Raw genomic sequence first — 15,069 nt, forward strand, 5'->3', positions numbered from 1 at the left:
TGAGCCGAATGTCCTGTCAGTGATGTTTTACATTCTTGTTTTATACCAAGTCTCCGGAATGCCCTGTGTATTCCCACACACAGCCCACCTCAGTGAGGACCTGCCACGGCTCAGGGGCTTCGGCCACATGTGACCAGGGCACGGCCACACCGGGCGCAGGGGCCTCGCGTCGCGGCCACACTGGGCGCAGGGGCCTCGCGTCACCGGCCACACTGGGCGCAGGGGCCTCGCGTCACCGGCCACACTGGGCGCAGGGGCCTCGCGTCACCGGCCACACTGGGCGCAGGGGCCTCGCGTCACCGGCCACACTGGGCGCAGGGGCCTCGCGTCACCGGCCACACTGGGCGCAGGGGCCTCGCGTCGCGGCCACACTGGGCGCAGGGGCCTCGCGTCGCGGCCACACTGGGCTCAGAGGACCTGGGTTTGGTTTCTCAGGTCGGCCTCACCACCGTGCAAACGGCAGAAGCTCCAGGTGTCCGGCTGCAGAGTAAACCTGCCAGAAAATGCCTCTGGATTTTTTGGCAAGCAGAAGTTGAAACAGGAAGCTAACTTGTTGCTTTGTAATCGTGAAATCCGTTTTTCTGATGGTTGAGGAAAGGCTGTGTTTGTCCGGGCAGATGTTTCACATTTGCTGGGAACGGCAGCCTCTCAGGGGCCTTGGGGCCCGTGTGGTATCCACTGACGTGCCAAGCCCCCTGCCTGGAGCTGGCACCAGGTGCTGTGGCCTTGGCTGGCCTGGCTTCCATGACCCCTCGGGGCTCTTCCTGACGTCCCAGGGGGCCACCCGTCTGGCAGGCACCCGCCCATCACAACGCAGAGGCACCAGAGCTTTGATGTGCAAAATGTAGGATGCTCAAAATTATCCCATGGAACTGCGTTATTTCATTTTAAAACGTTCATTCCGAGAGTTTCCTTGGTGATAACAAAGATTTTTGTAAAAAATTTTTGGTCAGGCACGGTGACTCACGCCCAAAGTCCCACAGCTTTGGGAGGCCAAGGTGGGTGGATCGCTTGAGCTCAGGAGTTCAAGACCAGCCTGGGCACACGGTGAAACCCCATCTCAACAAAAAATACAAAAATTAGCAAGTTGTGCTGGTCCACACCTGTAGTCCCATCTTCTCAGGAGACTGAGGCAGGAGGAACGCTTGAGCCGCGGAGGTGGAGGCTGCAGTGAGCTGTGATCACGCCACTGCACTCCAGCCTGGGTAATAGCAAGACTCTGTATAAATATATATATATATATATATATATTAAAAGATGGGGTCTTGCTATGTTGCCCAGGCTGGTGTCAGCACAGCACACTGTAGCCTCAAACTCCTGGCCTCAGGCGAGGCTCAAACTGCCACCTCAGCCTCCGTGCTGGGACCACTGGCGTGTGCACCACCACAATGGGGGGGGGGCTTTAAATTTTTTATTTAGGCCGGGGCAGCGGCTGACGCCTGTAATCCCAGCACTTCAGGAGACTGAGGCAGGTGGATCACTTGAGGCCAAGAGTTCAAGAGCAGCCTGGGCAACATAGCGAAACCCTGTCTCTACTAAAAATACAAAAATCAGCCAGGCGTGGTGGTGAACGCCTGTAGTCCCAGCTACTTGGGAGGCTGAGGCTGCAGTGAGTAGAGATTGAGCCACTGCACTCCAGCCTGGGCAACAGAGCGAGACTCTGTCTCAAAACAAAACAAAATAAATTTTCTTTTCTTTTTTATTTTGTTTTTTTGAGACGGAGTCTCGCTCTGTCACCCAGGCTGGAGTGCAGTAGCTCAATCTCAACTCGCTGCAAGCTCCGCCTCCTGGGTTCAAGTGAGTCTCCTGCCTCAACCTCCCAAGTAGCTGGGACTACAGGCACCTGCCACTGCGCCCGACCAATTTTTATATTTTCTGTAGAGACAGGGTTTCACCATGTTGGCCCGGCTGGTCTCGAACTCCTGACCTCAGGTGATCCGCCAACCTCAGCCTCCCAAAGTGCTGGGATTACAGATGTGAGCCACCATGCCTGGCTAATTTTGTATTTTTAGTAAAGATGGGGTTTCTCCCTGTTGGCCAGGCTGGTCTTGAACTCCTGACCTCAGGTGATCCGCCTGCCTTGGCCTCCGAAAGTGCTGGGATTACAGACATGAGCCACTGCGCCCGGCCAGCAAAACAAATGTTAAGGCTATGCCTTTGCCATCAGGCCCAGGCACCCCCAGCCTTAGGTGCCCACAGGTGTGACGTCTGTCCCTGCAGGTTAGGTTAGAATTCCCACTTTTTTGGATTTCATGTAAGTGGAGTCACACCGTGTGCACGCGTGACTGCCTCCCTTCACTGTTGCTGACAGACATCCGTGCTGCCCTGACCGGCAGTTTGTTCCATGGGTTGCTGGTGAGGACTCCACTGGACTCACGGTACGGGCACCACAGGGCTTATCCGTTCACTGTTGATGGACATTTGGGGCTGCTGTGCATGGAGCTGCCGTGAACACACATGGACGGTGCTGGACGGACGTGTCTGCGTTTTTCTTGGGTGCATGTCCAGGACAGGACTGGCTGGCTGCGTGGAAGTCTGCGTTTACCTCTAAGACCCTGCTCTGCTCTGCAACATGGCTGTGCTGTTTTCCTTCCCTTCAGCATGATGTGAGATTTTTACTTGGTGTTGTCAGTGTTTATTTTTATTTTTACTTTTTGTGTTTTAAGAGACAGGGTCTCCCTCTGTCGCCCAGGCTGGAGCGAGTGCCATGGTGCGATCACAGCTCACTGCAGCCTTGACTTCCGGAGCTCAAAGGACCCTCCCACCTCAGCCTCCTGAGTGGCTGGGCCTACAGGCGAGCGTCACCATGCCCAGCTAATTTATTATTATTATTCTTTGTAGAGTTGCCCAGTCTGGTCTCATAGTCCTGGGCTCAAGCGATTCTCCCGCCTCAGCCTCCCAAAGGACTGGGATGGCACGTGTGGGTCACTGTGCAGTATTTTCAGTTCTTAAAATTGTAACAGTCCTGGAGGGCGCAGTGGCATTTCATTGCAGTTAGAATTTTGCTTCTCCATCTCTGGAATCTACAAACAGGTGCACGTAGCACCCCCACCCCCACAGTGTGACAGCCCAGAACGTCTCCAAACATTGCCACATGTTTCCTGGGGGCACATCAGCCCAGGTGAGGACCACGGTGCTGACGTGGGCCCGTCTTAACCAGCCGGCTTCCTCAGGATGGACGAGAAGCAGAAAGTCTTTGGGCTTTAAAGGGATCCACCATGAGACGAGGTTCTCAGCCACTGTTTCTCCACCCGCCGTGCATGTTCACACACGCAGCACTTCAGGGACGTACTCAGATGCTGGCGTAATCTCAGAGTCGGTGATATGAAAACGTCACCACCTTAGCCACCCAAGAAAGAAGATTAAAGTGCTAGTGAGTGAAAATGTCGTGGGCTCAATGGTGTCCCCCCACAAAGATATGTTGGTGTCCTCACCCCCAACCTCAGAATGTGGCGTTATTTGGAAACAAGGTCTTTGCAGATGCAAAGTTAAGATGAGGTTGTTGGGTGGACGTTCCCGCCGAAAGCTCATTTCACCGATGACCAGTCACGTAGAGCCTGTTTTCACGACCTAATCGTTTACGTCTGAGGAAGTGTTTTCAACCTCTCGCCCATTTTTAACCCATTGCCTGTCTTCTTCTTAATGGGTGCTGAGGGTTCTTAGTGTTCGCTGAACGTACGTCCTCAGTGAAATGCACGTATTGCAAATGGTTTCTCCCAGCCTGGATTATCTCTTCATTTTCTCTGCAGGTTCTTTCAAGGAGCCGAAGATTTGGCTTTGATGGTATCTGGTTTATCTGTTTCTTCTGCTGATTTGAGCCTCTGTGTTACCTGAGAAACTTCTGCCTACCCCGTAATCACGAATGTCCTCCTGGATGAGCTTGTGGCATCTTTTGTGTTCAGCTCACTGAGGTCCGGTCTGAGGTTGGGAGTTTGCGTTTGGAGCCCGAGGCGAGGGTTGAGGGCCGTTGTTTGTAAGGACATCAGTGGGTCCAGTGCCATCTCTCATTTCCCCCACTGACGCCCCTGACATCTTCAGCAAACATCAAACCCCAGCCAGGCGGCTCTGCTTCTGGTCTCTTGTGTTCCGTTTAGCTGTGTCTGCCCGTAAGCTGATACCAGTCAACCTTGATTACCACAGCTTTGTAGTAAATCTTGAAACCTAGTCATGAAACTTCTCCAACTTCGTTCATGGTTTTCAAAATTGTTTTGGCTCTTCTAAGTCCTTTGAGTTTCCGTATACATTTTAGAATCTTCCGTGGAGCCAGGCATGGTGGCTCACACCTGTGATCCCAGCACTTTGGGAGGCTGAGCTGGGAGGATCGCTTGAGGCCAGGAGTTTAAGACCAGCCTGAGCAGCACAGTGAGACCCCGTCTCTACGAAAGAAATGTAGAAAAATGGCCAGGCATGGTGGTGTGCACCTGTCGTCCCAGCTACTTGGGAGGCTCAGGAGGGAGGATCGCTTGAGGCCAGGAGTTTGAGATCAGCCTGGGCAGCATAGTGAGACCCCATCTCTACACACACACACAAAAAGTAAAAATTAGCCAGGTGTGGTGGCACACGCCTGTGGTCCCAGCTACCTGGGAGGCTGACACGGGAGGATTGCTTGAGGAGGTCAAGGCTGCAGTGAGCGATGATCGCAGCACTGCACCCCTGTTCAATGATGATCGCACCGCTGCACCCCTGCTCAATGATGATCCCACCGCTGCACCCCTGTTCAATGATGATTGCACCGCTGCACCCCTGCTCGACAATCACACCACTGCACCCCTGTTCAATGATGATCGCACCGCTGCACCCCGTTCAATGATGATCGCACCGCTGCACCCCTGTTCAATGATGATCGCACCGCTGCACCCCGTTCAATGATGATCGCACCGCTGCACCCCTGTTCAACGATGATCGCACCGCTGCACCCCTGCTCAACGATGATCCCACCGCTGCACCCCTGCTCAACGATGATCACACCGCTGCACCCCTGCTCAACGATGATCCCACCGCTGCACCCCTGCTCAACGATGATCGCACCGCTGCACCTCTGCTCAACGATGATCGCACCGCTGCACCCCTGCTCAACGATGATCGCACCGCTGCACCCCTGCTCAACGATGATCGCACCGCTGCACCCCGTTCAATGATGATCCCACCGCTGCACCCCTGCTCAACGATGATCCCACCGCTGCACCCCGTTCAATGATGATCGCACCGCTGCACCCGTTCAGTGTGTGTGTGTGCATGTGTGTAGGTGTGTGAGTGTGTATTACCTGTATTACCCAGGGTTTCCCACTCACAGGAGCATATGCCGTCTGCACACAGGCACGGTTTTACTGCTTCCTTTCCAAGCTGGATATCGTTTGTTTTGCTTTCTTGCCAAGCCGCTCCGGCAAGAACCCCCAGCATGGTGTGGAGTGGAAGTGGTGAGATGTTCTTGTCCCTGACCTTAGGGGAAGCTTTCAGTATTTACCACTGAAGTGTGACCTTGGCTGTGGGGATTGTGTAAGCGCCCTTCATCGGGTGAAGGAAGCTCCCTTCTACCCCAAGGCTGGATGGTGCTATCATGGAACGGTGGTTTTTCTGAGTTCATTGAGATGATCACGTGGGTTTGCACCTTCATTCCATTAATGTGGTTGGTGGATCCGCTGGTTTTCGTGTGTTGACCCCTGTTGACAGTCGTGAGGTGAGTCCACTCCGCTGTGGTGGGTTCTTTTTCTAGGACGGACTCCGTTTGCTGGGTTTTCTTGGGTTTTTTTTTTTTTTTTTTTGCCTCTGTATTTATAAGGGATGTTGGCCTGTTGTTTTCCTGTAGGATTTTTGTCTGGCTTTAGTGTCAGGGTAGTGGTGGCCTCACAGAATCGTCTGGGAAGCATTCCCTTCTCCTCTACTTTTGGAAGAGTTTGAAGGATTGGTATTAATTCTTTGCACATTTGGTAGAATTCAGGGACGCCGTCTGGTGCTGGGCTTTTCTTTGTGGGGTCCTCTCTTGCCACTTGCTTATTAGTGATTCATATTTTCTATTTCTTTTCGAGTCAGTTTTCATAGTTTACATCTTTCTAGGACTCATGTGTTTCATCCAAGTTATCTCATTATTCTCCATATCCTTTTATGCTATTTCATATTTTTCTCCTGATTAAAAGTAGCATGTTTACTTTGGATTTTCACAGAAAACTTTTCCATCTGTCAGAAGCAGAGGGGAGTCCTTTTGGTGAGGCACAGCCAGTGAGCTCGGGAGTGAGGCCTGCAGGTGGGACTGGGTTTGGCCGCTGGTCTCCCTTTGCCTCCTCCCCTCATCTCTCACCATGGGGCCCAGACACGTCCCCTTGAGTCCCTGTCCCTGTGGAGAAGATTCATCTGTCACTTTCTTATGATACTTTGCGGAAATAAACTGTAGGTTGTTTGTGACAAGCTGTTCTTTTCTGCTAACTCTGTCAATGTTCATTGCTCCTAGGTTTTCACCGCAAATGGTCCAACGGTGATCATGCCCACCTGGTTCTGTTCGCGGGCGTGGTTTTCCCACGTGGGCCCCTTTGACGAGGGAGGTCAGGTAAGGGCCCAGAGGCGGGAATCGGGTCCCTCCCCCAGGCTTGGGGCCCTGTCCTCTGTGTGTGGGCTGTTTACAGAGCTGTCTCTGGGATGATAGAGGAAGAAGAGCCCATTCTCCTCACCGCGGTGCACCTGCAGGCGTCCGTGTCCCCGTCTTCCCCATCAGGGTGCACCTGCAGGCGTCCACGTCTCCGTCCTCCCCATCAGGGTGCACCTGCAGGTGTCCACATCTCCGTCCTCCCCATCAGGATGCACCTGCAGGCGTCCGCGTCCCCGTCCTCCCCATCAGGGTGCACCTGCAGGCATCTGTGTCCCCGTCTTCCCCGTCAGGGTGCACCTGAAAGCGTCCATGTCCAGACCGGGCCGGCTCGAGCCTCTGCCTCCCTGTGTGGACTGAGGAGCCGAGGGCTGGGGTGTCACCAGCAGAGAGCTGGCCACATTTGCCCATGCTGGTCTCTAGTTGCAGGGAGACTGGACACAGAGACCAGTGGAGGGTCCTGGCACAGGGTTCCTGGGGGGTCCAGAGACCCCAGGCCAGTGACTAAGATTTAGCCTCCACCTCCTACTCTTGTGACAGGGACCAAGTTCGTCTGTCCTGCTCTGAGCCTCGGCTTCCTCGTCGGGACAACAGGGTCAGGCATTCCACAGCTCACGGGGGCCACGTGGAGCCTCACGTGGGCCTGGCCACACCAGGGTCCCCACTGCCCTGCTACGTCGGACCCTGGCCTGGGTGGTCCCTCATGGTCCAGGTCTCTGGGGTGCAGATGGGGCAGAGCTGTGTTTTCCCAGGGTGGGGCAGGCTGTCAGCCTGCAGCTCCCCCATAATTAATCTCTGGGACACCGATGGCGGTGGGTACAGCTCCAAGCAGGTGCTGCCAGGAAGCGTGGCCGTCGCTGGGGCCTGCAGGAAGCCGTGTGGGAAATGGTTAACAGAAGATGTTCCATGGGAAACACTAATTTAAGGATTTTTTTTTTTTTTTTGAAACGGAGTCTCTCTCTGTCTCCCAGGCTGGAGTGCACTGGTGTCAGCCTCCTGGGTTCAAGCGATTCTCCTGCTTCAGCCTCCCGAGTGGCTGGGACTACAGGCACCCGCCACCACACCCGGCTAATTTTTGTATTTTTGGTAAAGACAGGGTTTCACCGTGTTGGCCACGCTGGTCTCAAACTCCTGGCCTCAAGTGATCCGCTCGCCTCAGCCTCCCAAAGCACTAGGATCACAGGCAGGAGCCACCACATCCGGCTCTGATTTCAGGATCTTGTCATCCTTAAACTGTGGCCGAGCAGCCTCAGGATTCAGAAGTGCGTGAGGCTGCAGCCTGGATGGGGAGCTCCTGGAGGAAAGGAAAAGCCCATCCCTCCCTTGTTCTGAGACCAGAGAGCAGGGCCAGGGATCAGCGATCAGGGCCAGGGGCGAGGGATCAGAGCCAGGGACCAGGGATCAGGACTGGGGTTCAGAAACAGGGACCAGGGATCAGGACCAGGGACCAGGGATCAGGACCGGGGACCAGGGATCAGGACCAGGGGTCAGGACCAGGGATCAGGACCAGGGGCCAGGGGTCAGGACCAGGGATCAGGGCCGGGGGCCAGGGATCAGGGCCAGGGATCAGGACCAGGGGTCAGGACCAGGGACCAGGGATCAGGACCGGGGACCAGGGATCAGGACCAGGGACCAGGGATCAGGGCCAGGGGCCAGGGCCTGGGGCTCAGGGATTAGAACTGTGATGGGGCCATGGCTGGAGCAAGTGAGGGCTTTGGGGCCTGAGGAGGCCTCGGGTGACAGGGACAACAGCAGTGTCGGCCACCAAGATGGGGATGGACAGTGTTTCCTTGGCTTCTGCCAAGTCCTCTCCAGATAAATGAGTCAAGCAGAAGTCACAAGGCGCCCTGAGCCAGAAGCTCGGTGTGGGGCTGATCTCAGCTACCTCTCTGTGGGCCCCGGGGTGGAGCAGCGGAAGGGCAGGCGGCCAGAACAGCAGGGGACCAACCAGATGGATGTGGGTGGTGCGGACCCTGAGGCAGCCAGACTCGGAGGCCAAGCCAGGGCCAAGGGGGCTGCAGAAACGATCACCAGGAGCTGAAACATGCAAGACGGGGAGATTCCTGACTGGAAAGTGCATCCACTTCTGCGTTCACAGAGGAAGGATGGGAGGGCAGGTGAGTCTGAGATTTGGAGGTGGGCGTGGCGGCGCCTGAAGACACCCACCTTTGGTAGGGAGTCCTCTGTGGGCAACCATCATAGGCCCTTAAATAAGAAGAAAAAACCTGATGTTTTCTTGGTTCAAAACAGGTTTATAGCCGGACATAGGGGCTCATGCCTGTAGTCCCACGAGCTCAAGAGGCAAAGGCAGGAGGATCGGTTGAGGCCAGGAGTTCAAGACCAACCTGGGCAGCACCAGGAAACCCCATTTCTAACAAAACGAGACAAAGTAAAAACAGGTTTCTGAGGGCAGGTCTGGCCTGTAGGAAGCTTATCACTGCCACAGAAAGGGCTCAAACCGCCACCCGGCACAACAGCCACTCTTCAGATGGTTTCCTGTCTGTGGGGCACGTTCCTAGGGTTGGACGCAAGCGAGGCCAGGTGCGTGTTCGGTTTTGTGAGACAGGTCCCCGGGCGCCACCGTTGGACCCCCGTCCCCGCTGTCGGCATGAGAAGTTTCCCGTCCCTCAAACTCCTCACCAGCCCCTCGCCAGACCTTGGTGGTGTCAACTTTTTTTTTTTTTTTTTTTGAGACGGAGTTTCTGTCTTGTCTCCCAGGCTGGAGTACAATGACGCAATCTTGGCTCATCGCAACCTCTGCCTCCTGGGTTCAAGCGATTCTCCTGCCTCAGCCTCCCCAGTAGCTGGGATTACAGGCGCCCGCCACCATGCCTGACTTTTTGTATTTTTTGTGGAGACGGGTTTCACCATGTTGGCCAGGCTGGTCTCGAACTCCTGACCTCAGGTGACCCACCCGCCTCAGCCTCCCAAAGTGCTGGGATTACAGGTGTGAGCCAATGCGCCTGGCTGGTGGTGTCAACTTTTTAATTTGGCCTGTTCTAGTTGGAGTCCGTGGTTTCCTACTGTGCTTTCATTCTCCACATCGGGATGGCTGACGATGCTGAAGCACATCTCACGTGGTGACGGGCAGCTTCTGTGTTGTTTTGTGGTGTGTCCGGCTCATCGGCCTGCTGTCTTCTCGTTGTTGGACTGTAGGTGCTCCTGTTGGACATTTACTTTGTGAATATTCCCTCCCGTTTTGGTCTCTCTGTCTGGGACCACCCTTGCCCCCAGGTGCTCTGCTTCTCCCGGATTCTGCCCTCAGCCCCTCCAGGCTGAGACTTTGGGTTTCGATGCCCTCCTTGCCCTCCTTGCCCCTGCAGCACCACTTCCCCAGGCTCTGGCCGCACCCAGTCTCCTCTGAAGGTGCTGGCTGCTCAGCCGCGGACAGCCGGGAGCCATCACCTGCTTTTGACTTTTTAAATTTCTCTGCACATTGAAGGTTTGCATTGTGGTCCAGTGGTTGTCTCTGTACTTAAGCCTTGTCTAAACACCTTGAATCCCCCATATGTTGCCCACACAACAATCAATGAGATTGTTGGTTTCCTATTTTTCTTTCCTTCTCCCCTCCTCCTGTCCTCCTTTTTTTTTTTTTTTTTTTTTTTTTTGTTGACGGAGTCTTGCTCCGTCGTCCAGGCTGGAGTGCAGTGGCTGGATCTCAGCTCACTGCAAGCTCCGCCCCCCAGGTTCACGCCATTCTCCTGCCTCAGGCTCCCAAGTTGCTGGGACTACAGGCGCCGCCACCTCGCCCAGCTAATTGTTGTATTTTCAGTAAAGACAGAGTTTCACCATCTTGGCCGGGCTGGTCTTGAACTCCTGACCTCGTGATCCGCCCACCTCAGCCTCCCAAAGTGCTGGGATGACAGGCTTGAGCCACCGCCCTGGCCCTTTTGTTACACGGTTTCTACTTAGGTCCGAGGACGAACATCCATATACTAGTCTTGCACCCTTGTCCCGATCTGTGTAGTCTCCCACCTGCAGTCACATCCGGCGTCCACCGTCGCGGCTCTGGCCGGGTGTCTGGTCCCCGTGTGTCTGGAGCCACAGCTCTCTGTGCGGCCGCGCTCGTCAGAACTGCGTTCCTGGAGCCTGAGGCTGGAGGAAGCCTCTGGCTGTGCGGGAAGGTCTTGGTCCGTGCGCCGTCCATCGCCACTTCGTGTGACTGTTTTGAGAAGTCCGGTGTACAGTGAATCTTGCCTTTGTAAGTTTTGTGACCTTTTTGCCTGGAGACTCTGAGAATTGTTTTTTATTGCTGAAGGTCTAATCGTTTCACCAGGACCTGCCTTCAGGTTGACCTGATGGTGCTTTTCAATGTGTAGAAACAGATCTGCTTTCATTTCTGGACATTTTTCTTGGATTGCGGTTTTAAATATTTTAAATACTAGCTAATGTCCATTGTGTGTTTTGTTTTGTTGTGTTTTGAAGACTCCAGTTCTACGTAGATTTTCTTAGTCTTTCTAACTTACCTTTTCACTTCATTATATAATTTCTATTTTCCTTTCTTCAATGTCCCTTATTACATTTTTAATTAAAATCTATTTTCTCTTAAGGATCTTGTAATTTAGTCTTCATTTTTCATATATTTTGTTCCTTTTTTTTTTTTTGAGAGAGGGTCTCACTCTGTTACTGAGGCTGGAGTGCAGCAGCTCGATCTCAGCCCACTGCAGCCTCTGCCTCCCAGGTTCAAGCAATCCTTGTAGCTCAGCCTCCCAAGTAGCTGGGGCTACAGGTGCGCACCACCACACCCAGCTACTTTTTTCATTTTTGATAGAGACTGGTTTTGACATGTTGCCGAAGCTGGTCTCGAACTCCTGGGCTCAAGCAATCCACCCCCCACCTCAGCCTTCTGAAGTGCTGAGATTAAAGGCATGAGCCACCACACCCAACCAATTTTGTGTCTCTCTCTCTTTTTTTTTTTTCTTTTTAAGTAGAGACGGGGTTTCACCGTGTTAGCCAGGATGGTCTCGATTTCCTGACCTCGTGATCCGCCCACCTCGGCTTCCCAAAGTGCTGAGACTACAGGCACGAGCCACTGCGCCCGGCCAATTTTCTCTCTTCTTAATATTTCTTTTTTTAGTTTAATCGACCCAATTTTATGTAAAAGCTTCATTAAGGTATAATTCACACGCCATACAATTCACCTATTAAAATGTGTAATTCAGTGCTGTTTAGCAAATTTATAGGGCTGTACAATCACCAATCACCACTACCATCTAATGTTAGAACATGGTCATCCTCCAAAAAACACTTCCTGTACCCAGGGGCACGCCTCATCCGCCCCCTGCCAGCCCTGGCCAGGCACTAATGCACTTTCCTGAATGCTCTATTTAGACCCACCCCATTAGGGTCCAGTTTTGCACTTAGTCCTTGAATTTCTGATTCAAGATAGGTCTCCGCCACCTCCCCGCACACCCCACCCTGTAGCCTGAAACACTGGTGGAGGGTGTGGAATTTATCTTGGCGGGTTATTTATGGGAGTCTCTGTTTCCTGGTTTGGAGGTTTGTTGTTGCTGTGGGGGACAGGCTGAATTTTTATCCATGGAAGTGTTTCCAATTTTTAGTTTTCTCTGCTGGTTTGGTGCAGAAGACTTAGCGTCCCTGTGTCCCACGGACTCTGATTGCTGGGCCAGGGCTGGAGCTCTCCCCGTTCTGTCCCCGCGTGGTGACTGCTGCTTCCTCCTGGAGGTTTGCGCTGGGGACGGGGCTCTGGAGAAGGGCGCGTGGCGCTGGGGACGGGCTCTGGAGAAGGGCGCGTGGCGCTCGGGAAGGGCCCTGGAGAAGGAAGGGCGTCCCTGATTCGGCTTCCTTTTGCCTCTCAGGATTGGAGCCTCCAGAGCCTCTGGCCCGGCCTTCCTGGGAGTGGCTTTAGCTCGCGCTCTCCTCCTCCAGGCAGTTCTGGGTGCTCCATCCCCAGGCTGCCCGGATGGTTCTGTGAGCAGGTTGGGGCTGGGTGGCCACACTTCCTCCGCTCTCGACATCTTCCCTGATGCCTTTCTGGGTTGTAACGCATCCCCCTCTCCCTGCACACCACAGGGCAATCCAGGCACCTGGAGGCTGAGTGGGAAAAGCCTGGGGGAGGAGTGAGGCCGTTTTGGGCCCTCAGGTCTCAGCAGCAGCAATCGGGGGAGGTGAGAGAAAAGTGGGACAGACCCTCTGAGTCCCCCTCCTCCCGGGGCAGAGGCACCACCCAGGAGCTGCTGTTGACTAAATTCTCACTTTACTGCCAGAAAATAAGAAAACCCCAAGGGTCAGGTTCTTCCTGGTGATAGGAAGAGAGAAGCCGTTTTTGTCTTCCTAAACCTGTAACGTGTTCAGAGTCCCAGTGCTCTTTACAGCTGCCTTTGAAAACACAGAAAATTAGAGAAAATACCTCAGTGACCCCTGTGAGGATCCATGTCCACCAGCACCTGCGGGAGCCTCACCCTGAATCACCTGTGTGAGGGTCCATGTCCACCGGCACCCGCGGGAGCCCCCACCCTGACACCCATGTGAGGGTCCATGTCCACCGGCACCTGCGGGAGCCTCACCCTGAATCACCTGTGTGAGGGTCCGTGTCTACCGGCACCCGCGGGAGCCCCCACCCTAAATCACCCGTGTGAGGTAGCACGTGGGCTTCTGTGATTCCTTCGTCTTTATCTTATGGTGGATAAACTTTTAGCAGAGCTGTACACATGATTTTGAGGTCTGTTCTTTGACTCAGCATCTTTTTACAAATCTTTCCATGCTATCGTGGTTTTCGTAAAAGGGATTGCCCTGCAGAGGCGGAGGTTAAATAGTGCATTTTTGTTGGACGCGGAAGCGCAGCACTGCCTGTCTATCCTGGGAGCAAACAGGCTAGCGGTCGGGCTGCGATATTTTGGGACCTTTACTGACCTGCACTTGAAGTTTGAGTGCCAGCCACGGAGAGAAGAGGCTGGACTTGGTAACAGACTGGCCCTGCTGCTAGGCTCTCAGAAAACCCACCCTTTCCTGGAGCAAAGGTGTCTCTGGGAGGCTGACCCAGGTGAGCTGCAGCAGAGAACCACGAGGAGACCAGACTCCACACCCTGCTCCTCCCCCAGTTTTATGTTTGAATTTAAGGAAACAACAGGGGCCCAGCTCTGCACAAGGCCCAGAGCCGGCCCCAGATGGACCCACGGCTCGGCCACAGTCCTGGGCTGGGGACGGGTCTGCCCAGGAGAGGAGCAAGCAGAGGGCAGGGGCCATTGGGATGATGGGCCGGGGGAAGGAGGGCCCAGGTTCTCACAGGACAGAAAAGTCTGGTGGGAAAGCCAGCAGAATGTTCCAGAGCAGAATCCCCACTGCAATGCAGGTGTTCGTGGATCAGCCCCGTGGGCTGAGGTTCAAGTTTCTGAGCGTGGACAAGTGAGCGGGGCTGGCACAGGCCCGGGCTGCCTCCCCACTGCTGGGCTCCCCTGCGTGCAGCCCCTCGCGCCCACCCAGCACCACCGCTCTGCCCACAGTCAGCACTTTGAGTCCCTTGAGCTTCTGGGGCCGCAGCCACTGGCAGGAAAGGGCAGGGACAGAGACTGGACAAGCCGTCCAGGAGCCGCAGCTGCAAGACCCTGACCCACCCAGCCCCTTTCCTCGGCTGCCTGTCGTCCACTTTGCCCTGAGACCTTTGCTGCCCAAAATGGAATTTGAGGCAGAACCGAGAACCAGCCCACCCTCCCTTCCCCTCTTTCCCGGCTGTTGAGAAGCTCAGTTGCTCACCTCTGTTGGGGTCGCCACCTCCCGTCCCTGTTGAGCCTCTAAACTGGTTTCTTTGCAACAAAAGCCTTTCCACCAGTTCCTGGTTGGCCAGCTGAGCACAGGTGCATCTGGGGCAGGCACACGTTTCCGGGCCCCGATGATGCCTCTGCTCCCGCCCTGCAGGGCGTCCCGGAGGACCTGTTATTCTTCTACGAGCACCTCAGGAAGGGTGGCGGCGTCATCCGCGTGGACCAGAGTCTTCTGCTGTACCGATACCACCTGCGGGCGGCCACGCACTCCGTCCTTGAGTAAGTCGGCCCCGCCCGGCCCGGGATACCCCGGAGGCCAGGAATGGGGGAGGCGCCCAAGGTCGGGGCCGGGGTTGGTGGGGGCGACCCCAGAGGCTGTGGTTAGGCTCTGCCTTGAGACCCAGGGTCTGGTGGGACACGGGGAAACAGCACATCCCGAGGGTCGGGGGCTCGGGGTCTACAAACGGGCGTTTCCCAAGGGTGCCAAGGGTGAAGGCAGACGTCCTCTCCTAGTTCCCAGAGGTGAAATGACCATGCACTGGGTCATTTGAAACCCTGTGCTCCCTTTAACCCAATGGGAGTCTCATGAGTGGGGTCCAGCTGGGACCACAGGCCTGGGGGTCACAGCTGCCGTGGAGGGTGGCGGAGGCTTGGCCAGGGAATCACAGTGCCCAGTGAGGACGAGCTCAGTGCTGCAGGGCCCGGCTCCCTCTCCCGCATCACTGTCAGGCACGGCCACGTGGGCCTTTACAGCTCACAGGCTCCTAACTC

The 15,069-nt window shown here is 55.0% G+C and overlaps 1 protein-coding gene across 6 annotated transcripts in view; it reads left to right on the plus strand.

Annotated features, from left to right (window-relative positions):
• Positions 1-6,445: 6,445 nt before the first annotated feature.
• The window catches only part of B3GNTL1 (UDP-GlcNAc:betaGal beta-1,3-N-acetylglucosaminyltransferase like 1), a 33,500-nt gene continuing 24,876 nt past the window's right edge, over positions 6,446-15,069 (plus strand). For 4 of the 6 annotated variants that reach the window (XR_004055078.1, XR_004055079.1, XM_010354380.2 and 1 more), the window contains exons 1-2: positions 8,156-8,694; positions 14,453-14,577. Coding sequence is in view for 4 of the 6 variants with exons in the window: in XM_010354380.2 (XP_010352682.1) it covers positions 8,533-8,694; positions 14,453-14,577 (287 nt within the window). In the remaining 2 variants the exon portion in view is untranslated. Of the gene's footprint in view, positions 6,542-8,155; positions 8,695-14,452; positions 14,578-15,069 lie in introns of those variants that run through there. The other 2 variants (XM_030923696.1, XM_010354381.2) reach the window with 1 other exon arrangement.

Source organism: Rhinopithecus roxellana, chromosome 19 (genome assembly GCF_007565055.1).
Source record: "Rhinopithecus roxellana isolate Shanxi Qingling chromosome 19, ASM756505v1, whole genome shotgun sequence".
In the NCBI taxonomy this organism is placed as follows: Eukaryota; Metazoa; Chordata; class Mammalia; order Primates; family Cercopithecidae; genus Rhinopithecus; species Rhinopithecus roxellana.